The sequence below is a fragment of the Micromys minutus genome, assembly GCF_963924665.1.
Source record: "Micromys minutus genome assembly, chromosome: 5".
Taxonomy (NCBI): Eukaryota; Metazoa; Chordata; class Mammalia; order Rodentia; family Muridae; genus Micromys; species Micromys minutus.
This window is the reverse complement of record NC_137974.1, coordinates 40,586,107-40,611,441: the sequence shown is the minus strand read 5'-3', so window position 1 is coordinate 40,611,441 and position 25,335 is coordinate 40,586,107. Positions and strand designations below refer to the sequence as shown.

General features: G+C 38.8%; 1 protein-coding gene across 1 annotated transcript in view; it reads right to left on the bottom strand.

Moving 5' to 3' along the window:
• GPC5 (glypican 5) overlaps nucleotides 1–25,335 on the bottom strand; it is a gene marked incomplete at both ends in the record, with an annotated part of 1,421,492 nt that overhangs the window by 1,087,625 nt on the left and 308,532 nt on the right. The window contains one exon of the mRNA XM_080916837.1: nucleotides 11,488–11,621. Coding sequence (XP_080772963.1) covers nucleotides 11,488–11,621 — 134 coding nt within the window. The remainder of the gene's footprint in view (nucleotides 1–11,487; nucleotides 11,622–25,335) is intronic.

The following is a 25,335-nucleotide window of genomic DNA, read 5'->3' as shown; positions in this document are numbered from 1 at the left end:
GTAACCCCTCTACTTCTCAATAGATGATCTATCTGAGCTCTCTCTCTCTCTCTCTCTCTCTCTCTCTCTCTCTCTCTCTCTCTCTCTCTCTCTCTCTCTCTCTCTCTGTGTGTGTGTGTGTGTGTGTGTGTGTGTGCGTTTGTGTGAGAGACAGACAGAGAGATGGAGACAGGGAGAAACCAAGAGACAGAGTAAGAGAAACAGAGAAAAAGATATTTCCTGTGTATGCACATTTCTTCAACCCTTACTTCACCAGTAGATTCTGTCTTCTGTGTTCTAGAATTTCCCCACTGCTAGCTTTGCATTTGACATGTTTCCTTCCTGTTAATCCTTTAACTAGCAGAGAAAATGAACCTGATCAAGACCCCTGTACAGTAATATAAATGGGTATATTTGTGTAAGCAGATGCCTGAGGGAAAAAGAAAAAAGTATGTTCTGATTGTTCTCAGTGTTTATTTGACATTCACAATGAAAAGCAGAAAAAAGATTTATTCAGTGTTTCCCCCAAAGAGAAGACAGGCAAAGTTATCCAGATTCATCCCTTCAACACTGAGGTGATTAGAACATTACCCACAGTCTAAGCATAGAGTTTTTCAGATTTGCCTCACCTGAAAGCCACCCCTCCTCTATCACATAGCTTCTTAAACAGACCAGAATGAACCCAACAGCACTATGTCAGCCACACCTGTCAGCTACACACCCACAATCCACATTCCAATTGGATCCTCGAGGACAAATCTGACCCTGGCAGTGTATAATAGCCACAAAGTTATCAAGTGGTTAATTGGAGCATATTGTTTAGAGGCAAGGAGTAGGAGTTTATAGAACTGAATGTGCTCCTGCTGGCCATGATCGCACTTGCCTGTAATCCCATCAGTTGGGAGGCTGAGAAACAATGAATTTACATTTGAGGCTATCCTGGGCTTCATGACAAACTCATTTCTTGAAGAAGTTGGAGTTACTCGTGCTAACCCTTCGAAAAGTAGCTAAAAGACACACAGAAATGGTTCTTACCCACAGGTTCTGACACTGTGTTCAAACCTTGGCTCACACTTATATTCTGTGTCTTACATTTGTTTCAGATATAGGCTTGTTAACCATTAAGATTGAAGTGCTGCAGCCAATGGTAGTGAGTGTAAATGACCTGTTCGTCAGGATTGACAACAAGCTAAAGAGACTCTTGTGCTCTTCTTGGCACTCCAATAAATAAACAATACACTCCAGGAAGTTATAATTTCCCTGGGATTTTCCTACTGGAAAAAGAAGAGGATGAATCTAGTTGTTTTTGAATCAGGATCTCTTACTGAACATGATGAAGTTCATTGATTTATCTAGCATGGCTGGTCACTGAGCTTCAGGGATTTGCCTGCCTCCCTCCTGAAGTGCTGGGGTTCCAAGTTGTAGCCACTTCCTGAGGCTCTGACTTCTGGGCATCCAGACACAAGTCCTCACATCCTTTTGCTGCAGTCATGTTACCCACTGAGCTACCTTCTCAGCTTACTTTACTTACATCTGAGAATATAGCATTTTCTGTCAAATTTTGAATAGTCCTTCTTTTTTATTACTATTTTTTCCTTTATTTTTATTGGATATTCTCTGTATTTACATTTCAGATGTTATCCCCTTTCTGTTTATTCCCTCCCTCCTCCCCCTCCCACTACCTCCAGGAAAGTGCTCCCTCTCCCAACCACCCTTTCCCACCTCAGCAGCTTGGCATTCCCTTACACTGGGATAACAAGCATTTGCTGGACCAAAGTCTTCTCCTCTCATTGATGCCAGAGAATGCTATCCTCTTCTGCATATTTACCTGGAGCCATGGGTCTCTCCATGCAAGCTCACTGGTTGGTGTTTTAGTTCCTTGGAGGTGTGCTGGGTTTGGTTAGTTAATAATTTTGTTCTTTCCATGGGGTTGCAGATCCTTTCAGCTCCTTCAGTCCTTTCTCTAGTTCCTTCATTGGGTTCCCCATGTTCAGTCTGATGGTTAGCTGCAAGCATCCTCCTCTGTATCAGTATGGCTCTGGCAGAGCCTCTGAGGAGACATCCATATCAGATTCCTGCCAGTAAGCATTACTTGGCATCATTAATAGTGCTTGGGTTTAGTGGCTGCATATGGGATATATTCCCAGATAAGGCAGTCTCTGGATGACTCATTTTTTTCTACAATCCCTGCTCTTCTATCTGTCCCATGATTTCCTCCCATGAGTGTTTTGTTCTCCCCTCTAAGAAGGACTGGGGCATCCACCTTCTGGCCTTCCTTCTCTTTGAGCTTCATTAGATCTGTGAATTTTTTCTTGGGTATGCCAAGCTTTTTGGGATAGTATCCACTTATCAGTGAGTACATACCATGCGTGTTCTTTTATTGGCAAAACATTAACAGTAATCATATGACTTGGGAACTGCAAAGCTAGACTGTTTAGAAATAGAAGAAAATTAATGACATATTTTTTATAAATCATCTGCTTTCTTTTTTTGTGGTTTCATTTTGTTATTGTTAACTAACATTCCTTTTTATATATAACGACATTATTTTTTTTCAGATTGAGAGCAATATTTGCTTGATAAAAATTCTCACCTGAATTTTCAAAAACTCGTTTCAGTCCAAACACTTCTGCCCTCGATCTCTCCTTTAAGGATGAGTAGATTGGCAATTAAGGCCATTTAGACAAAGAATGCTACTTGAATCTTTAACATGACCACAATTTCAGCCCCTGCTTGTTATTTTAGAAAGGGTTGGCCTTAACTGTCATAGGTGACCCAAGCATTGTTTTTATCTCTGTTTCTGATAAATATCAAAATGAAAGGCTTTGGGTAAGGAGGAAGAATTCAAGAGGACACAGACTGGGAGTAGCAAGTTTGAGGGAAATCTTAATAATGGCAAGATCAGAAGGACAAAGAGCTAACAGCTGGTGGTGTGTTTCAGCAGATGTCAAGCCCTAGCAAGATGAAACATGGCAGCAGTAGGATCTCTTTTTTTTCTAACTTCCTAAGGAGGAAAGACTTCAGAACACAACCAGGCTCTCCAGTACCTAGGCAGCAGATAGGGAAGGCGTGTGAAGCAGGATGTAAGACCAATATTCTATTTGTTCACATCTTTTGAAGTAAAATCACTTCCAAGGTGATTTCTTGTTAGCTAGGAACTGACAGGCGATTTCCTAGTATGGGGTCTATTGGTTTGTTTGTGAGAGTCAGGGGGCTTGCACAGTACAGTAGCCTGAACAGCAACTAGAGTCTAATATTACATGGCTACACACAGACATTGGTGAGCGAGGTTGATATGAGTAACCATTGTACTCAGGTGTAACATCAAAAACTCCAGATGGAAATTGAAGTTCTCTATTCTTCTGCTGTTTATCCTTATGTGCATGTTTCCACCAGGATTGTCTTAAAGGGAAAATTGTACATGAAGTCAAATAAGAAGGCAGGTATAAATCCTTTGAGTCTGTTCAATTTGCAAGATCCCAATGTGGTAATATTTGATTTATAACAAGATTCTTGGGAGCAGAAGGTAAAACCAATACAGCAGGAGAAAAGCCTTAGTCCTATTGATTTCAAAGTATCATCAAAGAGGAGTCATATTTTTTAGAGAGAGGCTTGACATGTCTATTAACTCTACAAATGTGAGTTTACACAGGAAGACTTCCTTCAAAACCCGATTTGTTTCTTGTTTCTTTTCCAAGACAAACAAGCCACCTGTGATTCTGAAGACTCTGGGGAACACTGCTCTGATTTCTTAGAGGAGAGGCAGAAGGTTAGTGAATAAGTAAGAAAAATGTAATGAATGAGTAATAAATAAATAGGACCCCCTATAGGCATTATGGATACATTTATTGTATTGTTTTAAAGACAGTTGGAAAATGGCAACTTTGTTATTTCCTTAACCAGTAATAGAAACCTACATTGTTACATCATCTTTTATCTCTTCCTGTTCTCCCTTTTCCTGGTGAAGGACTGTTGTGTCTTAGAACATTTCAATGACAGATGTACAGTGTTAGACATATTCTTTACCCTGCCAAGCAAAGCTTAACAGGGAGTGCTTGGATGTTTGGATGACCACAATGCATCAAATACAAATGTTTCTACAAACAGAACAAGTTTATCCCCCAATACGCCCTGTAAAAAATCCGGAAATAACTTATAAATTCACAGAAGTGATCAGTTTCAATATTGCACAAACTTGAATTACCACCTTTTAAAAGTCTTAGCAGGGAAAAGGGGGGAAGGGATTTAATTTGAATTTCTTTTCAACATGGCAGATGTCTGTGGACTTTCTTAAGAGAGGGAAGATTCCCATCTTTGACATGAAGAAAGGGAAAGGAAGAAGGAAGAAGGAGGACAAAGGAAGGAGAAAAAAGAAAGAATTTTCAGGTGTGTCATCTGGCAAGAATTTTATTCACAGTTTGGTTTGTTTCCAGAGTGATATTTTGAGCCTTACAAATAAAAGAACTCGACAGTTATATTATAAACATCATGGAAAGCCACAGGTATATCTAAGAAGCCTATTAATCATTGGAGAAAGTTTGAAAACTGTTCCATGTAAAGGGTCGTCTTCCTATGATGTGAAGTAGATTTTCTCATTTTTTCTATATTGTGAAATATGTAAAACTTTATTCTTACTACTCTTATCCTAAACATGACAAGTGCATTATTACCTCCCAGATTGACACAATGAGCAGTACTTTGGGGAGCATCAATAGAACAAGAAAATCTTCCAGTATTTGTGATGTTCCCTGACATAAAGCCTATAGTCCATACAAACAAACTATGAAAGTTCTAACTTAGCAAGGATAGCCTCATAGTTTTCTTCAAATTTCTTGTCTAGAGGGAGAGGAAGAAAGAGAAGGAGAGAGAGAGAAGAAAAAGGATAAAACCCTATATGTATGTGCATAGTCATATCCAAAACCTACCCTAGTTTTAATGTACATTCACATTAACTATTGGACACCATTTCTCTCATTTCAGGACCATGGGTGTTTACTATTTGTATAGTTATTTATGGCTGTGGCTTAGGATCCAATAAAGATATCCTCATATAAGAGCTCTGAAGTCTCCCATGAGTGTAGAGAAAATAAATTTTAAAAATGGCTCCTTTTGAAAATACATCATTTTTTTTTCTTTAATATTAGTTTCAGCTGGAGCAAATTACTTTCCAATGCAACAATACTCTTCCTGTGTTTGTTTATAAGCCTTCTTTTCTCTGGGAATGCTTTATCAGTTCTCAGTGGGATACATGATTCCCCCCAAAGGTTAAGAAGCAGGAGCCTAAACTTTTGCCATATGTTTGCTGTGCCTTCTGGTGTTAGGGGTTTCCTGTGGGCCTGGGTTTTGACTGCCTGCAGGCCCACATCCTTATTACTCATGTAGGTCTTGACTCTAGCCTGGTGGTGACTCTGTTCCCTGAGTGGCAGCTCTGGCTTCACCTCTGATGCCCTCTCTAAAGCTCTGCTGGGCCTGGCTTGCCCTGGAAGGACTTACTTTGTATCACCACATTCTAAGTGCTGTTTTAAATTAAACAAAAATTTTTTCATTCAAAAGAGCATGACCTGCATTGTACTAAATTAAACTTGCAGGTGATAAATAATAATGCCACCTCAAAGGGCTTACTTCCTTTAAGGAAACAGGTTGTAAAGTGCTCTCTTTATTATTATAAGAGATAGTAAATTCTCAGTTTCCTTTTCTCTGACCTGTGTATATGTTCATCTACAGAGTATTTACATTGCCAATACATTATTCAGCCCAGTGTGTCCCAAGATTGATTTAACACCTAAAAAGAAAAAAAAATTAAATACAGCCAGTGTGCTACATAGAATTACTTATTTAATTAATAATGTATTATAATAGGGTTTCAGTAATTATAAACTCATGTATTCTAATTAACTGACCCATTTAATGTGAAACTATTCTATTTATCTTGATCATAAACTCAACCAGATTTAGTGTCCTTATTAAGTATGTGTATAATTTTCTCTACATCTAATTGATATAGGCATATATATATATATAGGCCAGATATAATTTGTTTTAATTACCAATGGCATTCTCAAACATTGAATATACACCTATACAAAAGGTCGGATTCCTACTTGAGCTCCAAAATCTGCGTGATAATAAATATCTTATTTTTTTGTTAAGCACCTAGGATAGCCTCTCTCACCCAAGTAAACAAGGCACATATAGTCTCTTCATCATGTGTTCTGCATTGAGAAACTTGGGTAATTGGAAAGCATGCTGGCAAACAGATGGGACCCTGGTGTTGAGGCTGTGTCTTAATTTATTGTCCTGGGGTTTTCCTAATTACCCACTTAATTGGCACAGCCATAGCACTTTGAAATAATAATGTACAGCTAATTATCACTGACTTAAGCTTCCTAATAGCTTATTCTTACCAGTTCACTTCCAGAAATCAGGCTGGGAACAGGAAATGCCACAGGGAAAATTGCTCTGCCAGGGATGGCTTACTATATGCGTCAAGCATCGCTTAGCACTGTGAAGATTTGGTTTCTGACCAAATGAGAAAAGGTTGACAACTTTCTAGCCAATTAAAGGAACACTCGCCTTTCCTTCCTCCCATGGCTATAGTGTCCCCTGTACCTAGCTTCCATCAAACTTTCAGGGCTCATTTAGCTCAGTTTTTTGGGATGATATGAAAACTGAGAAGAACTGAGTCTATGCAGTCATACTACATGAAGCACAATCCCACTATACATCCTAATTCTCTTCTTTCCAATAGATAGATTTACACAGTCCATAAAGAGCCTTAGCACAATTGTTACACAGAGACATATTTAATAAGCAAATTGTTCTCTGTCAAATGGTAGAACAGAGAAAGCACATAAATGTATCAGGAGAGGATTTGTTCTTGCTTGTAATGAATATTGAAGAAAAATGTCAGAGAATAAAATTGATTAGAATTTGGACCATGAACTTATTTAAAAGCTGATGCTCTGTTAATTTATATTTGGTATGTATTTATTCAGGATGCTTTCCACAAATTCGGATATCTCTAGATCAGAATCCCTAGACCTGGGGCCAGAACTGAATATGGACAGAGGGTAAGAGAAATAATGGTCTATGGGGAGAAGACTGGGTCAGAGGGGGAGGAGGAAGGAATTTAAATGGGATGTGGTCTTTAGGCAGGTGGCACACTGAGGGTATGGCAGGCATAGTGAGAGAACACAGGACATAGTGAGTGTGAAGAGGGCACAGTGAGTATGCATAGTGTACAGTGAGTGTGCACAGGGCACAATAAGAGAGCAGAGGACACAGTGAGTGTGCATAGGACATAGTGAGTGTGTGGAGGGCACAGTGAGTGTGCATAGGACATAGTGAGTGTGTGGAGGGCATAGTGAATGTGCATAGGGCATAGTGAGTGTGCAGAGGGCATAATGAGTGTGCATAGGGCATAGTGACTGTGCAGAGGGTACAGTGAGTGTGCAGAGGGTACAGTGTGCATAGGGTATAGTGAGTGTGCAGATGGTACAGTGAGTGTGCAAAGGGTACAGTGAGTATCCAGAGGGCATAGTGAGTGTGCAGAGGGCACAGTGAGTGTGCAGAGGGTAAAGTGAGTGTGCAGAGGGTACAGTAAGTGTGCATGGGACATAGTGAATGTGCAGAGGGCACACTAACAGTGCAGAGAACATAGTGAGAGCACAGAGGGCACAGTGAGACTACGGAACAAATTTCAGCACGTGTTATTTTCCATCTGCATACAAAGTTAAGCCCCTCAAACCATGCGGCCTGTCAGCCTGGCAGTTTGACCAAGCTAAAAGTGTGCAGGGTCTATCCCAAACTGACGGCCAAATTTAGCAGTGTCACCAGTAGCATAGGCATGAAGGACATAAGAGCAAATGAATCATGGACTCCGTTTCCTCAACGGTTTCAGGCAGCCACTGAGGCCAAGTAGCATGCAGCCAGGGAGTCTGTGTGGAGGCCACCACAGGCCACCATGTGAAAGTAAAGCCATGTCTCAAGTGGAGTCTCCAGGATGTGAGAGATGCCAGTGGCCATGAGATATGTGCCAAAGAGTAAGGAGTTCAGGCAATAGAACCAGCCAGAGGGAGAAATGTACAGTGGCAGGCAGCAGCTGAAATGGGGGACAGTGCTGTCTAAGCCATCTGGAGCTGAAGTCCTAGTCACTGGGCACTGGGTTCGTATTTGGTGCTTGCCCTGCTGGGATTTGGTTTCTCCTGATCTAGTACTGCTTGACTATGCCATCCACTCTAGAACAGCAATGCACATTCTCAACCACTGCATATGGGACGATATAATTGTTCAGTTGTGCACGGGTCACAATTAAGAGATTGCTGTGAGTATCAGAAGAGACTCTGCACTCTGGGCTTTCGGAAAGTTTTAGTACTGAGAAAGGCCTTGGTTCTTTTGAGGTTGGGCCGAATAGACTGTGTGTTATGAATGTCCACAAGCCCGTGAGTTCCGGGAAGAAGAATATGCTGACATGAATGGGAATAGTCCTTCACAGACTCAGGCATGTGAACGCCTGGTCTCCCATCAGTGTTTGCGGAAGTTGAGGGGGTGCATCCTTGCTAGAGGAAACACATTACTGGGGTAGGACTCAGATTTTGTATTCTGCTTTGGCTTCCACTTTATACTTATGGTTATGCCTCAGATATGATGTCTCAGCTTCCTGATCCTGCAATGACTGCTGTCTCCGGCCTTACCCCAGCCACGATAGCCTTTTATCCCTCTGAAACTGAAAGCCCAATAAATTCTCTTCATAAGTTGCTTTGGCCATGGTGTTTTATCACCACAACACAAGGGTTTCTTTCATTACAGTTAAAGTGAAGGTGGTATTGGGGGCTGGGGGGATTCCATGATGCAAAGACTGACATAGACTGGATTTTTCTATTTCCAAGAAAAACTAGCCTGTCTGTTTCCAACTCCTTAATGTTTACATGGCATATCTTATGAGTGATTAACTTTTTCTTTTTCTGATTTGTTGCATTGGAAAACAGGTGTTTAGAACTGCCAAGTGCTTTTACCTATTCATGTGCTTCTAGTGTACAGAAACACCACCCCTTCTTCTTTCCTCTGCTTTTTCACACTTCTCCTCTTCCATCACATTTTTGCCAAAGGGAAATATGCTCACTGTTTCTGATACATAATGCTGCCCAGTTTTACCTATCACATTTCCATATCTCTATTTTTTTATTATGGACATACTGTTTGCCTCTCAGTTACCATAAATAATCAGAAATGTCTCCTGTAGGTATGAATGATAGCTTCTTACAGAGAGACCATCTAAATGTTAGGTAATAGTATATAGTCCAAGTGAGATGAACAGATGTAGCAAATTTCATGAAGACATGGAGGTTCTAGTGTATAATATAATCACAAAATGGAAAACCCGGTCCCATCTCTGGCCTATCAGAAATTAAGTTCAGAAGAGTCACCACATATATAGCAATAAACCAACAATGCAGTTGAAATTAAGTCCAATCCCAACCCAACCACATGATTATAGAACCTATTTGGAAGAACATACTATAGAATTTTTGGTAAACAACAGTATTAAAGTGAGTTACGAAATTTTGCAAAAACCTCAAAGAAAAGTTATTGTAGTAAGAACTAATGAATAAAAGCAAGACTCAGAGCAAGCTGGGGTTCACAACCACAGGCCAGTCAGAGACACAGTCACTACCTATGTGTGAAATATAAATGTGAGCTGAGTGAAAACTGACTAGACCTTTAATGTTTAATGTAGGGCACATCCCTTAAACACTGTGACATACTGCCCCTGTACTAATCCCAAAGAGAAGCAGGACAGCAGAGAAAAATATCACCCTGAGTGAGGCGATCCAGACCCAGAAAGACGAAAATGATATGTATTCACTGATAAGTGTACATTACCTGTTAAGCAAAGGACAGTCGCACTACAATCCACAGGGACACTAAATAACAAGGAAGGCTCAAGGATGATGCATGATTCTCCCTGGGAAAGGGAAAAATAGTGTTTTGTGTGTAAACTGGAAGTCAGGGATGGGATGGAGTGGAAACAGAAGAGATCGGTTGGGAGAAAGAAGTGTGAAAGGAGAGAGTACTGCTCCAGATGGCTAGAATTGGAAGACACGTGGGGGGAGCTCATACAGATAGGGTTGGTCCAGCTTGCAGTGCATGCAAAGACAGTGTCCATGCGTCATGGCCAGCAGTCAGAGGCAGGATGCCCAGAGACCCAGGATAGGACCAAACATAGTTGGCAGGGAAACAAAGTCAACAAAATGATTCCTAATGATATTCTACTACACTCAGACCAGTGCCTGGCCCAGTTGTCATCAGAGAGGCCTCATCCCACAACTGGTGGAAAGAGATGCAGAGACCCATAGCCAAACATTAAGTAGGAGCCCTGCAAAAGATGGGGAGGAAGGATTGGAGGAGCCAGAGGGGTCAGGAGTTGTCTCTGTCCCACTTGCAGAATGATCCCAGTATGCTGGACTTATTAATTAATTAAACATCTCAGTCTATCTGTGTCTCTGTGTAAGTGGATGCCTGATCGTTGGGCCATGCAGGTTCAACAGCTGCAGTTACAGGTGGTTGTGATTAGCCTGATATGGGTGTGTTGCAGAATATTTAATCAATCACACTGTGAACCCCAAGATTATATTTGCTGGAGAAACTTGTTTCTAGTTGTGGTGTAGCTCAGCCTCAACATATACCCTTAATCCCTCTGACTGGAATATAGGCATTCCCTTAATATACATTTTTATTCCCAAGCAATGAGGGTAAATTTAGTTTGTAGAAGGAAGCACCTATGTTTTAAAGTGAAGTCTACTGAGTGACAAAGTGACAAATCTAGGAAACATTTGGCAGAATAGGAAAGAGAAGAAAGGGGTGCTACATGAAGTGTTGGGTCAAAAAGGAGAGAGAGCAGAAAGGATTAGACAATTATACCAAGGGTAGTTGTACAGAGATATGTTGCAGAGAGAAAACAAGTTAGACATAGGTAAAGACAGAAGGGGGCAGGAGCTAGAAGATTAGAAAGAATTGCTAGAGTTAGTTTGAGAACAAGCAGAGCAATTCAAAGCCTGAGAGACAAGCCAGATTGAGTTACAAAGCTAAGAGAGGAGTTTGAGCCAGAACAGCTGTGTTGAATCAGCCAGCCCGAGTTCAGAAAGAAGCAAGCCAGGCTGAGTGTTTTCAGCAGAAAGTCTCAGAGGTTGAAAATATTCTAGGCCTAAATTAGAGTGTATGGAGGGTAGTAATTCCCAGGACTGGGACTAGAAGAACAGATGGAGGCAGTAAGCTTTGGAGACAAGAGTTACATCTTCTCAGGTCCTCAGCAAGAGCAGCAAGTGCTTCTGAGCACTGAACCATCTCTCCAGCCCATGAGCCACTACATTTTTAAATGAAGTAAAATGGCTGCTGATTCTTTTCCCTTCCATACTACATTTGGGCCTATTTAATGAACACTTTCTATTCTCTTGTAGAATTAACGGCTTACTTTCTTTTCTCTTTCTGGTTGTAAAACAAATGTCTTACTTTCTTCTGTTGGCAAGCGTCTCTTCCCCGTTCCTTGCAGCCATCTTCATTCCATGCTTCTCTTTGCTCGGATCCAAAGTGCAGCGGGGGCTCTGTGTGGGTGTCCTGACAGGATGGCCACAAATCTTATTCACCTGTCAAACAGAAAACATCAGAAAGTAGTTACATACCTGGCTTAGCTTTCCTGAGACCACAAAACAATGGTATGTTTGCCCTTATACTTCAACATTAGCTTTCAATACCTATAATGCTTGTCGGTTTTTAACAATGAGAATCAATGTATTTGAATTCAGAGCCAAGAATAATGAACCAGTTCCAGGCATACTGATAGAGGCTACAATACATATTTTTTAAAAACTATCCAAATATCAAGAATTAAAGTAAAAACTAAATTGCTTATATAAACAGGACTGCTTAACCAAAATAGATATTCTTTGTGGTTTACATTTAATTGAGATAATGTTAATCATTGATGAATATGCACTCAAGTTTGAATGAGTCTTAAGGTTAAAAGTAAATATCTACTGAGAAAGGACAGCAAGTCTGCTGGGTTTTTTTGTTTGTTTGTTTGCAATACACAGAAGTTCTCATACATGCTAGACAAGCACTTTATGATGAGTTTATATCTGCAGCCTGACTGTACATTTTAGTTTGAGGCAAGGTCCCAAGTCACCCAGGCTGCCCTTGAACTCACTATTCTCCTGCCTCAATCAACCAGCTAGGATGGGTAGGCTTGTACTACCATGTTTTGTTGATAACAAATACATGTAATATTGTATAATATTATGAAATCTCATTTTATAAGTCCTCTAAACCTTCTTTCTTATACTAATATAATTTCAATAATAGCAATGATAATTTACAAAGTTTACATCATTATCACTGGAAAATTAACTTAGCATTTAATGTATTTATAAGACTCATGATAATATGCAGCTCAAGAGGGAACAGCATGTTCAAAACAGATACAAAAGCCCTCTACCAGACCAGGAGGTTTTACGTGTTGTCTAATTTTTCTTCTTAGTTCTGAGTCCTTAAAAATAGGACAAAAGTTCTTTGAACTTGATGGTCTCATACATGAGGTGAAAATGCAAGTTTATTCCAAAGTTATTAAATTCTCTGTTTCTTTGATTGTTCCACATTGAGGTATTAGACTAATTATGTATATATTTCCTCCTCCCATTCATATTTATTTTACTTCTAACATTTGTGAGGCTCCTGTGCTGAACTTCAGGAGAGATGAAAAGTAAGTGACTTTTGTCTTAACAGGTTACTCTCTGTCCCTGGCAGCCTCTCCACCTTCACCTTCATGGCTAGCTCCATACAGTGGCTGCCTATCTTGCCGCTCTCTGCTGTGGACTCTGCTCATATTCCCAGTATCCGTCCCCTGTGGTTATAGTCACAATTCCCAGTAATGCAACAACATCAAAACTCTAGAGGCTTGTACTTTATGAATCAGATTTATATCAGTAAATTCTCACTCCACAAAATGACCACATAATAAACTCAGAGCCAATTGATATTGATTTAAACTTTGCACCTAGAAAAGACAAATTGTCCTGTAATTATCCATTCCTTATAGGATATTCATAGCTACCTATGGTTATTTAAAACCCTACACTGGGGTGGGTCATCCTTTTCCTCCTCCATCTTGGTTTCTTCTTCCTCTTCTTCTATCTCTCCTGCCTCTCAAAAACTCTCCATCCACCTTTCTTTTTCACTGCCCAATCTCAGGCCTTGCCTTATCTTGTGCCTGCCCTCATCTGCATATAGACACCACACCCCACATACTATATCTATCTATCTATCTATCTATCTATCTATCTATCTATCTATCTATCTATCCATCTATCTCTCTCTCTATCTATCTATCTCTCTCTATATTTCTATCTTTATATATCTCTATATCTATATCTCTAATATCTAAATATATAGATATAGATATAGATTTAGACATAAAAATTCCCTGGAGATAGATAATGCTGTCTTCTGGGTGTGTTTCTTCTGGGATTGTAGACAAATGAAAAAAAACATGAGATTACCCCCCAAAGGTACTCATTTGCATATGTATGAGACTTTGAATGCCTGTTAGGGAAAGGCATGTTGAAATGTGTTTTTACAAAGCAAATTTGTAAATAAGCCCTTATTAAACACTATTACGTCAACTGATGGAGATACATCCATGTAAACAGTTAAACTAAATTCAGTATAAAACAACCACTGCTGTTTTCAGTGACTGTAACTGAAGGACAACACTAAACCCAACAGCATGCTTGCAGCTGCACAGGAACTGGTCAGTTCAATTGTACTTGAGGTGCTTGAGAAAGTACTTCAGGAAGTTTTATCTGGGTAGCAAGTCAAAGGATGAACTGAAAGACTGAAAGACAGAAAACACAAACACAAATGTTTCAGAAGAGTCTAAATTACCAAGAGGAACACAAAAATATTATTATAATATCTTACTTATAAATACATTTGGTACAAAAAAAAGCATAGAATATAATATAACATTTCTCCTGGTGTGGAAACAAGGAATGCCATTTGATGTCGATACAAAGGTCTAAAAAAGAAAAACATGTAAGGAAAAACTATCAAGCAGGAAATTGATATTTTCACATCATTACGAGCAGGATAATGGCCAAAATGTGGAGAGGCAGAAGAGCAGGCCTGCAGAGAAACACTAGCATCCAGAGTCAGGAGCAGAAGCCAGATAAGGAAGAAGATTGTCATAGCAGAAATAGATAATGTAACCTATTCAATAATCATCTCAGAGCAAAGGATCATGCTGAGGAGAAAGACAAACCCTGAAGAGGAAGATGTAAGACAACATTGGTCTGATGCAGAATGCAGCTACCATTTTGTTTCACCTAGAAAAGGAAAAGTTTGGACAGCAAACAGCAAAAAGAAATTATTCTGGCAGAGTAGGCAGCAGACAGTTCTTGGGGGAGTTCTTCAAAGCTAAGAATGTGTTTATTAGATAAAAGCTTCTACTGTTTGGCAAGTTGAACAGTAAAATCCAGAAGTGAAAATTTTACAAATGCACCAGACAGCATTGTGTAAGTTTAACTTCTGATAAAATTATCTGCTAAGTGCAAAATACAGTTTAAAACTTCTAGTATCCTCATCGGAGTGGGGGCAGGGATTAATTCTGAAGTTAACCAATAATGGTGTTCATAGATCGTAGACACTATTAAAATCATTTGGACTCAGGAAAGGATATTTGAAGTAAAAAGATTTGAATTAAAATGTTCAAAATGAACTTTAGTCCCTGGGACTAAAATATATTTGCTAGGTGGCAAAATGGAAAGAAAGAGGAAGATTCGTTGTCAACAACGACTAGTACCAGAAACCAAGGAGAAGATATGAATTGATGGTAGGTATGTCCGGAGGTATTATGTGATATTTTCAAAATAATCATCATTCATTGTGGCTGGTCACAGAGGCTTGAGGCAAAATGAAACTTGAAACTTCTATGAATCTTGGTTTTTTCTTTCCTAGATTGGAGAAGAGGGACAAACTGCTTTGAACTTACAAGTGGGGAGAAATATTATCTCAACCCGCTTTGTTAGAATCAAAGCCATATCTTCTACTTAAAAAGCCATGTTTTCTAGTTAGGAATACAAGGAGTTGAAAAACATCAGCCTAAGGTGACCTTTACACACTCGTTATGTTTGCATTGGTTGCAGCCACAAAAATAAAAATTAGCTTTAGTTAAAAATTTGGAGAATATCTTCAGTTGTATCCAAAGGCACCAGTAGACACAGACAAATGGAAGATTTCAGGAACAGTAGGTGAGTTTCAAAGACCCTGTTTCTTGATTTTCTGTTGAGAATTCTTCTTCACATTTTATTGAAAGGGAGCAGAAAACCATCTGCTAGCAGGGCCTTAGGCTGTCACATTTGCTTTCCACCAGTATGGGTGGCACATTTCAATACTTACACCTTCTTCCTATTGAAAAAACCCTCACACTTCTGTCGACAGATTTTCATCTTTGCCTTATACTGCAATTTCCTCCTATTCTTCCTCCCTGGCCTCTACTCTTCTCCCCTGTAATCAGTCTGAAGTATCTCCGGAAAAAAATTGTTTTCTTCTGTAATGCTTGTCAACTCCTGCTTTAAGTACCATCTCTGGCTTCCCACTGCTATTCAAGTTCCCATTTCACCTTGAAATGACTCTTCTCCACACTCCTAAGCCATCTTACTCCTCCTGCTCCAATCAAGTATTTGCTGCAACAACTTCTTATAAGTTAGCTGACTTTCCCATTCTCGGTGTAATCGCAGAACTGCCACCAAGTGTGAAGTCATCATCAGCAACCGAGCATCTCCATCTGTCTGTATACACATTCCTTTTCAACCCTTCAGACCACACATTTCCACTGAAAATCTTGAGGTGTTTGCAAAGGACACCTTTGTTTTCATTTCACTCTGATTGGCAGGCTTCTTCTAACAATGGTAGTCTTAGGAAGTATAGAAAAAATAGTACAAATCAATGATTTTGAAGACAGTTCAGAGGTGGAAGCGCTGGCCACATGTGCACAGGGACCAGACGCTTGATCTCCAGAATCCTGATGTGCCATATACATGTCAGCTGGACAGGTCTGATGTACTGTAATGCTAGTGCCCAGGAGACAGAGACAATTAGTTTTCGGGCCCAGCCTGCTAAGTAGAGGAGTCAGGCAAGGTTTGGGTCTCACTGAGTGACTCTGACTCAACCAAGATGAATAGTAATTATGAAAGAATCCCAACATCAGCACCAGGACTCCACATGCACATATGCCTGTCTGTCTGCACGAATGTGCACTCCACAAACATGCAAATAAAGCACAGGTTTGTTTTCCTCATATACATGAGGAAAATACAACACAAAGGGAACATCAAACTTTTCAGAATATTAAAAATTTAGCATAAAAATGGGTGTTCTGTATATGATTGTGAAATCATTTACCATAACAGATAAGACAATGACAAACAATTCACAGCACCTTGGATACTGAAAGATGTTGTTTTAGTTTAGGAAATATTATATAAGAAATGAGGCTAATGTTTGTGGAGATAATAATAGAATATGAATCAGTACAGCGTTTTATCATGTACTGTGTTCCACTCTATGAAAAGCTAGTTTCAGAGTCCTTGGAGAAGACTGATCGGTGACTATTCAGTTAAAACAACAAAAGTGAGTTCATTTTCTCATGCCTCATGCCCTTGTGATTTTAAAAAACTTCTTAAGGGCAAAGCCCACTGGAGTAACACTATCTTGTCTACACACAGGTAACTCCCAGATCGTATCTTCTTCATTCTGTAAAACCAGAGTTAGCTCTACCAGACCTTGAGAAGAAATCTGGGGAGGTGGCAGTTAAATATCAGTCTCAATATAATTAAATTTCTTTTTGTGGACTACAGTGATGTGCTAATAGGACATGGAAGAAAGTATGAGATATTATACCCTTTGTGGACATATTTGGCTGGTTCCAGGCCAACAACAAGAAGTCCCTCTCTGTTGACAGTTCAGCCAAGACCCATAAAAAATGAGAGTCAGGGAAAGGAAAAGTCCTTCCATGTTGCCTTGAGTAGGAGTTGACTATGAGTGGATGTCCTGCACAGGATAAGGAGATATTAAACCTGCCAGAATCTTTATCCTGGTAACCAGGACAAATAGCAAATAGAATAAAAGAGAATAATAAAAGTTAATAAAATAAAATCAAGTTAAGTTTTATGTGATTGCCTCTAGAAGAGACTCATTCTCTTTTAAATGTTTGTGTTTGAGGGGATTTATAAAGAGAGGCTTTAAGTGGTGGTTAGAGGGTATTATTTGTTTTGATTTTTTTAAGGAAGTTCTTAAACAGGCTCACCTATTTAAAGCCAGAAGCACAATGAAATTTCAAACTGAAACATCTATAAAGTTCAGAAAGAAAAATATAAGTATGAAAGGTAAAACTTATAATAAATGCCTCCTGTCCCCCAAAATAGACTGGAAAGAGCAGTTTGGCATTTTCATCAATACTACGAAACTCTGCATTAAAACTATGTTATTAGCACTTTGCAAATAATGTAGACATTATTCACACACTTTCAATGTGCAAATAAATACAGAGAAAACGTAGAAGTAAAAACTGTAGCAATGATTTAAACATTGTAAAGAATGTAGCAGTGACATTTATGCAGGGGTCCAATATCACTGATAACCTATTAAACATGGTCCTTAAGTATCTTTTATCCATAAAACAATTTTAAAATCCCATGGGTGTCCAGGTCCTAGAAGACAGGGACACAGGAGATGCTAAAGCTGCATGAGGAAACCCTGCTGTGGCACTGTCAACAGGTACACACTTGGCACTTTTTCCTTTGTGTATAAATTAAGCCGTCGGTCCATCTGCCACCTGGACCAGCAGTTCCCAAAGTTTAAGGCCTGGTAAGAAAAAGATCCGAGCAGCCAGGGAGCAGAGAGATCACTGCCAAGTGCACACGGAAAGTGCACTCCTGCCCTGCCTGATCCAAGGACCAGGAACCCAGCATTGGGACCTCTATTTCCACCTGGTGACTTTGGGAACCAGAAATGGGCTCAGACCATCCACCACCTGGACCAGTGGAGATCCAGGGACACAGACCAGGTACAACGGAAAGGCAAGAACATATCACTGACAACAAGATGGCAAGAGGAAAGTGAAAGAGCATATCCCAAGGAAACCAAGACAACCTGGCAACACCAGAACCCAGCTCTCCAATATCAGCAAACATTGGAATGCCAATCACTCCAGAAAAAGAAGACGCAGACCTAAAATCATACCTCAAGATGCTGATAGAGATCCTTAAACAAGAACAGGAGGAAAAGTCAAAAGAATCAGAAGCTTTTAAAGAGGAAACAAGAAAAACACTCAAAGAACTCAAATAACTAGAGGAAAACAGAACCAAAGAGATGAAGGAATGGAAGAAGGAATTTAAAATGGAAATTGACACAATAAAGAAAACACTAAGAGATAACCCTAGAGGTAGAACACCTAAAAAAAAAAAAAAAAAAAAAAAAAAAAAAAAGAAGTCACAGAAACAAGCATTTGTAATAGACTCCAAGAGATGGAACAGAGAATCTGGGGGTCAAAGACAACATTGTAAACATAGACAAAACAGCCAGAGAAGATACAAAAATCATAAAGCTCCTAACCCAAAATGTCCAGGATATCCAGGACACAATGAGAGACCAAACCTAAGGTTAATAGGAATAGAAAAGGGAGAAGAGTATAAACTAAGAGGCACAGTAAATATCTTCAACATAATTGCATAAGAAAACTTCCCTACCCTTAAGAATAAGATGACCACAAGCATAAAAGAAGCTTTCAGAACTACAAATAGGTTGGACCAGAAAATAAATTCCTCTCGACACATAATAGTCAAAACACCAAGTGCCCAAAGCAAAGAAAGAATACTAAAAGCAGTAAGGGAAAAAGCTCAGGTAACTTATAAAGGCAGACGATTCAGAATCACACCCGATTTCTCAACAGAGACTATGAAAGCTAGAAGAGCCTGGACAGATATCATGCAGATGCTAAGAGAGCACAAATGCCAGCCCAAGCTGCTATACCCAGCAAAACTATCAATCACCATAGATGGAGAGATGAAAATATTTCAAGACAAATCAAAATTTACACAATATCTGAACACAAACCCAGCACTACAACAAATTATACATGGAAAACCCAATACAACAAGGGGAACTACATACTAGTATAAACAAGAAAACTCCTAAGCAAGAAAACCAAAAGAAGAAAGGGACACAGACACAACTCAACCTACAAAAGCAATAATAGCAGAAAACAGCAACCACTATTCTTTGATATCTATTAACGTAAATGGACTTAGCTCCCCAATAAAGAGACATAGGCTATCAGACTGGATACATAAACAAAATCCAGCATTTTTCTGCATACAGAAAATTCATTTCAGAGGCAAAGACAGACACTATCTCAGAGTAAAAGGGTGGGAAATACACTTCCAAGCAAAAAGCCCCAATAAGCAGGCTGGAGAGGCAATTCTAATATCGAATAAAGTAAATTTCCAACCAAAAGTTATCAAAAAGGATATTGGAAGGACACTTTTCCTCATTACCGGGGAAATCTGTCAGGAGGAACTCTCAATCCTTGACATATATGCTCCAAATACAAAAGCACCCACATTCATAAAAGAAACCCTACTAAAGCTCAAAAAATATATTTCACCCCACACAATAATAGTGGGAGACTTTAATACCCCACTCTCTCCAATGGACAGATCATGGAAACAGAAACTGAACAAGGACTCTGTAAAACTAGCAAAGACTATGAACCAACTGGAATTAATAGATATCTACAAAACATATCATTCTAAAGTAAAAGAATACACCTTCTTCTCAGCAACCTGTGGCACCTTCTCAAAAATTGACCACATAATTGGACACAGAACAAGCCTCAATCGATATAAGAAGATTGAAATACTCCCATGCATCCTCTGAGATCACCATGTTCTAAGGCTTGTCTCTAACAACAACAATGACAACAAAATGCCCACATACACAGGGAAACTAAGCAATGCACTGTTAAACAATAGCAGGGACAAAGAAGAAATAAAGAAAGAAATTAAGGATTATCTAGAATTCAATGAAAAAGAAAACACAATATATCCAAATCTATGGGATCCAATGAAAGCAGTGCTGAAAGGAAATCTCGTAGCCCTGAGTGCTTCCAAAAAGAAACTAGAGAGATCATACATCAGCAACTTGACAGCACAGTGAAAGGCTCTAGATCAAAAGGTAGCAGATACACCCAAGAGGAGTAGACGGCAAGAAATAATAAAATTAGGGCAGAAATAGACCAAATAGAAACAAAAAGAACCATTGAAAATATCAACAAAGCCAAGAGCAGATTCTTTGAGAAAATCAACAAGATTGATAAACCCCTAGCCAGACTAACTAGAGGGTAAAGAGAGTGTATACAAATCAACAAAATCAGAAAGGAAAGTGGAGACATAACAACTGAAACTGAGGAAATTCAAGAAATCATCAGATCCTACTACAAAAGTCTATACTCCAAAAAGTTGGACAATCTGGAGGAAATGGATAAATTTCTAGACAAATATAAGATCCTAAAGTTAAACCAGGACCAGGTAAACCATCTAAATAATAACATAAAACCTAAACAAATAGAAATCATTAAAACTCTCCCAACCAGAAAAAGCCCAGGTCCAGATGGGTTTAGTGCAGAATTTTATCAGATATTTATTGCGGACATAACACCACTATCTCCAAACTATTCCACAAGATAGAATCATATGGAATACTACCTAACTCATTTTTTTGAGGCCACAATAACCCTTGTTCCTAAACCACACAAAGACCCTACAAGGAAAGAGAACTTCAGACCAATCTCACATATGAACATTGATGCAATAATACTCAACAAAATCCTTGCAAAGCAAATCCAAGAACACATCAAAACGATCATTCAGCTTGACCAAGTAGGCTTCATCCTGGGATGCAGGGATGGTATAATATAAGAAAATCCATCAATGTAATCCATCATATAAACAAACTCAAAGAACAAAATCACATGGTCATCTCACTAGATGCTGAGAAACCATTTGAGGAAATTCAGCACCCCTTCATGTTAAAAGTCCTGGAAAGAACAGAAATCCAAGGTCCATACCTAAACATAAAAAAAGCAATATAAAGCAAACCAACATCCAACATCAAACTTAACAGTGAAAAACTTGAAGCATTCCCACTAGAATCAGGGACTCGAAAAGGATGCCCATTCTCCCCCTACCTATTCAACATAGTACTGGAAGTCCTGGGTGGAGCAATTAGACAGCGAAAGGAGATCAAGGGGATACAAATCAGAAAGGAAGAAGTAAATACATCACTCTTTGCATGACATGATAGTGTACTTAAGTGACCCAACAAATTCCACCAGTGAACTGCTACAGCTGATAAACAAGTTCAGTTAAGTGGCTGGATACAAAATTAACTCAAACAAATCAGTAGCCTTCCTATATTCAAAGGACAGACATGTGGAGAAAGAAATTAGGGAAAAGATACCCTTCACAATAGTCACACATACTATGAAATACCATGGTGTGACTCTAAGTAAGCAATTGAAGGACCTGTATGACAAGAACTTCAAAACTCTAAAAAAGGAAATCGAGAAAGATCTCAGAAAATGGAAAGATCTCCCATGATCATGGATTATAAGTATCAACATTTTAAAAATGGCCATCCTACCAAAAGCAATCTATAGATTCAGTGCAATCCCCATCAAAGTTCTTACCGACATTTTCATTGAGTTGGAAAGATCAATGTGCAATTTTATCTGGAATAACAAAAGGCCTAGAATAGTTAAATCCATCCTCAACAACAAGAAACATCTGCGGGAATCACTATCCATGACCTCAAGCTATATTACAAGGCAATTGTGCTAAAAACTGCATGGTACTGGTACAGAAATAGGCATGTGGATCAATGGAATAGAATAGAAGATCCAGAAATGAGCCCTCACATATATGGTCAGCTGATTTTTGACAAAGGAGCTGTAAACATCCAATGGAAAAATGACAGCCTTTTTAACAAATGGTGCTATTTCAACTGGCACTCAGCATGCAAAAGAATGAAAATAGACCCTTGCTTATCTCCTTGTACAAGCTCAAGTTTAAGTGAATCAAAGATCTCCACATTAAACCAGATACACTGAAACTATTAGATTAGAAAGTAGGGAAAAACTTAGAACACATAGGCACAGGAGAAAATTTTCTGAACAAAACACCAGTGGCTCAAGCTCTAAGGTCAAAGATTAACAAATGGGACTTAATGAGATTGCAAAATTTCTGTAAGGCTAAGGACATCGTCAAGAAAACAAAACGGCAACCAACAGAATGGGAAAAGATCTTTACCAATACCACATCAGATAGAGGCCTAATATCCAAGGAATACAAAGAACTCAAAAAGCTAGACACCAGAGAATCAAACAACCCTATTAAAAAATGGAATACAGAGCTAAACAAAAGTTCTCAATTGAGGAATATGGAATGGCTGAGAAACATCTAAGGAAGTACTCAACATCCTCAGCCATCAGGGAAATGCAAATCAAAACAACCCTGATATTCTACCTCACACCAGTCAGATTGGCCAACATCCAAAACTCAGATGACATCAGATTCTGGAGAGGTTGCGGAGAAAGAGGAACATTTCTCTACTGTTCGTGGGGTTGTAAACTGATACAACCACTCTGGAAATCAGTCTGGGGATACCTCAGAAAATTGAACATAGTACGACCTGAAGATCCAGCTATTCCACTTCTGGGCATATACCTCAGAGACACTCCAATATACAACAAAGATACATGCACTACATTGTTCATAGCAGCTCTATTTTTATTAGCCAGAAGCTGGAAAGAACTCAGATGTCCTTCAGTAGACGAATAAATACAAAAATTGTGGTACATTTACACAATGGAGTACTGCTCAGCCATCAAAAACAATGACTTAACCAAATTCTTAAGAAAATGGCTGCATCTAGAGAATATCATCCTGAGTGAGATAACCCAGTCACAAAAGAACAGACATAATATGCAGTCACTGATAGTGGGATGCTAACCCCAGAGGCTTGGACTGCCCTAGAAACAACTCAGAGACTGTGTGAAGTCCAAGGAAAAACAAAACAAAACAAAACAAAAGAACAATAACAACAAAAAAAAATGTAATGCTCAATCCTTACACACCAAGAAAACGTTGACTAATTCCGGATTACACCCTGTTTTACATGTACTTTTTGCTCATTGTAACTAGTAAGACCTTATTGAAGATTATCAAACCTTAAAAAAAAGAAAAAAAAAAGCCAATCACTGACACAATTGTATTTGTATACATTACGCAAAAATGTTTAAATTTTTTTCTTTTATCTTTGTTTTTTAAAATAAAGTTAAAAAAAAATAAAAGAATGTTCAACAATATAAAAAAAAATTAAGCCACCAGAGGGAGCTTCTGCATTTCAGTCCTCTTTGACATTATTAATTACACTTACATCACACTCTATTTAATATCATATACTTAATACTCTTTACAGGATATCTAGCATGTATGCTAGAGTAATATAAGTGCCCAAATATGAAGTCTTCACAAAAATCCAATCTTGTATGAAAAACTACCACACATGCACTCCAAGTCCTATCTGGTCAGTGAGAAGTGCAGCACCAGTACTTAATCATGTGGTAGCATCTGCTAAGCTTTGTGTCCTATGCAATAGAAAACAAACTGAACCAGCATTTACAAATCTTCCTGCTCCTCTTTCATGCCCTCCCTTCCTGTCTGCATTTTTTTCTTTCTTTTTTTTTCTGAACACCCTTATTTTAAAAAACAAAGATAGATGACCAAATTTTAAGCATTTTTTTGCATAAAAGTGTATAAATACATTTTTGTCAGTGTTTGGCTTTTTTTCAAAGGTTTGATAGTGGGCATTGAGGTCTTACTAGTTACAATGAGCATAAAGTACATATAAGACAGGATTTATCCCAGAATTAATCAAAGTTTTCTTGGTGTGTAACAATTAAGCATAATGGTTTTTTCTTTTCTTTTCTTTTTATTCTAGATCCTCACACAGTCTGTGAATTGATTATGCGGTGTTCAGAGCTTTCTTGGGTTATTATCCAATTATCAGTGACTGCATATTATGTCTGTTCTTCTGTGACTGGGTTATCTCACTCAGGATGATATTCTCTAGATGCAACCATTTTCTTAAGAATTTCATTAAGTCATTGTTTCTAATAGCTGAGTAGTACTCCATTGTGTAACTGTACCACAATTTTTGTATCCATTTATCTACTGAAGGACATCTGGGTTCTTTCCAGCTTCTGGCTATTATAAATAGAGCTGCTATGAACATTGTGGTGCATGCATCTTTGCTGTATATTGGAGTGTCTCTGGAGTATATGCCCAAAAGTGGAATAGCTGGATCTTCAGGCAGTACTATGTCCAATTTTCTGAGAAATTGCCAGACTGATTTCCAGAGTGGTTGTATCAGTTTACAACCCCACCAATAGTCGAAAAGTTTTCCTCTTTCTCCACATCCTCGCCAGCATCTGTTGTCATCTGAGTTTTGGATGTTGGCCAATCTGACTGGTGTGAGGTGGAATCTCAGGGTTGTTTTAATTTGCATTTCCCTGATGGCTAAGGATGTTGAGCACTTCCTTAGATGTTTCTCAGCCATTCCATATTCCTCAGTTGAGAACATTTTGTTTACCTCTGTACCCCATTTTTTAATAGGGTTGTTTGATTCTCTGGTATCTCACTTTTTGAGTTCTTTGTATACCTTGGATATTAGACCTCTATCTGATGTGGAGTTGGTAAAGATCTTTTCCCACTCTGTTGTCTGCCATTTGCTTTTATTGACAGTGTCTTTAGCCTTACAGAAACTTTGCAATCTCATTAAGTCCCATTTGTTAATCTTTGACCTTAGAGCTTGAGTCATTGGTGTTTTGTTCAGAAAATTTTCTCCTGTGCCTATGTGGTCTAAGGTTTTCCCTACTTTCTAATCTAATAGTTTCAGTGTATCTGGTTTAATGTGGAGATCTTTGATCCACTTACACTTGAGCTTTGTACAGGGGTAAGAAAGAATATATTTTCATTCTTCTGGATGCTGAGGGCCAATTGGACAACACCATTTGTTGAATAGGCTGTCCTTTTTTCACTGAATGTTTACAGCTCCTTTGTTAAAAATCAGGTGACCATATATGTGAGGGCTCATTTCTTAATCTTCTATTCTATTCTATTGATTCATGTGCCTATTTCTGTACTAGTACCATGCAGTTTTTAGCACAATTGCTTTGTAATAGAGCTT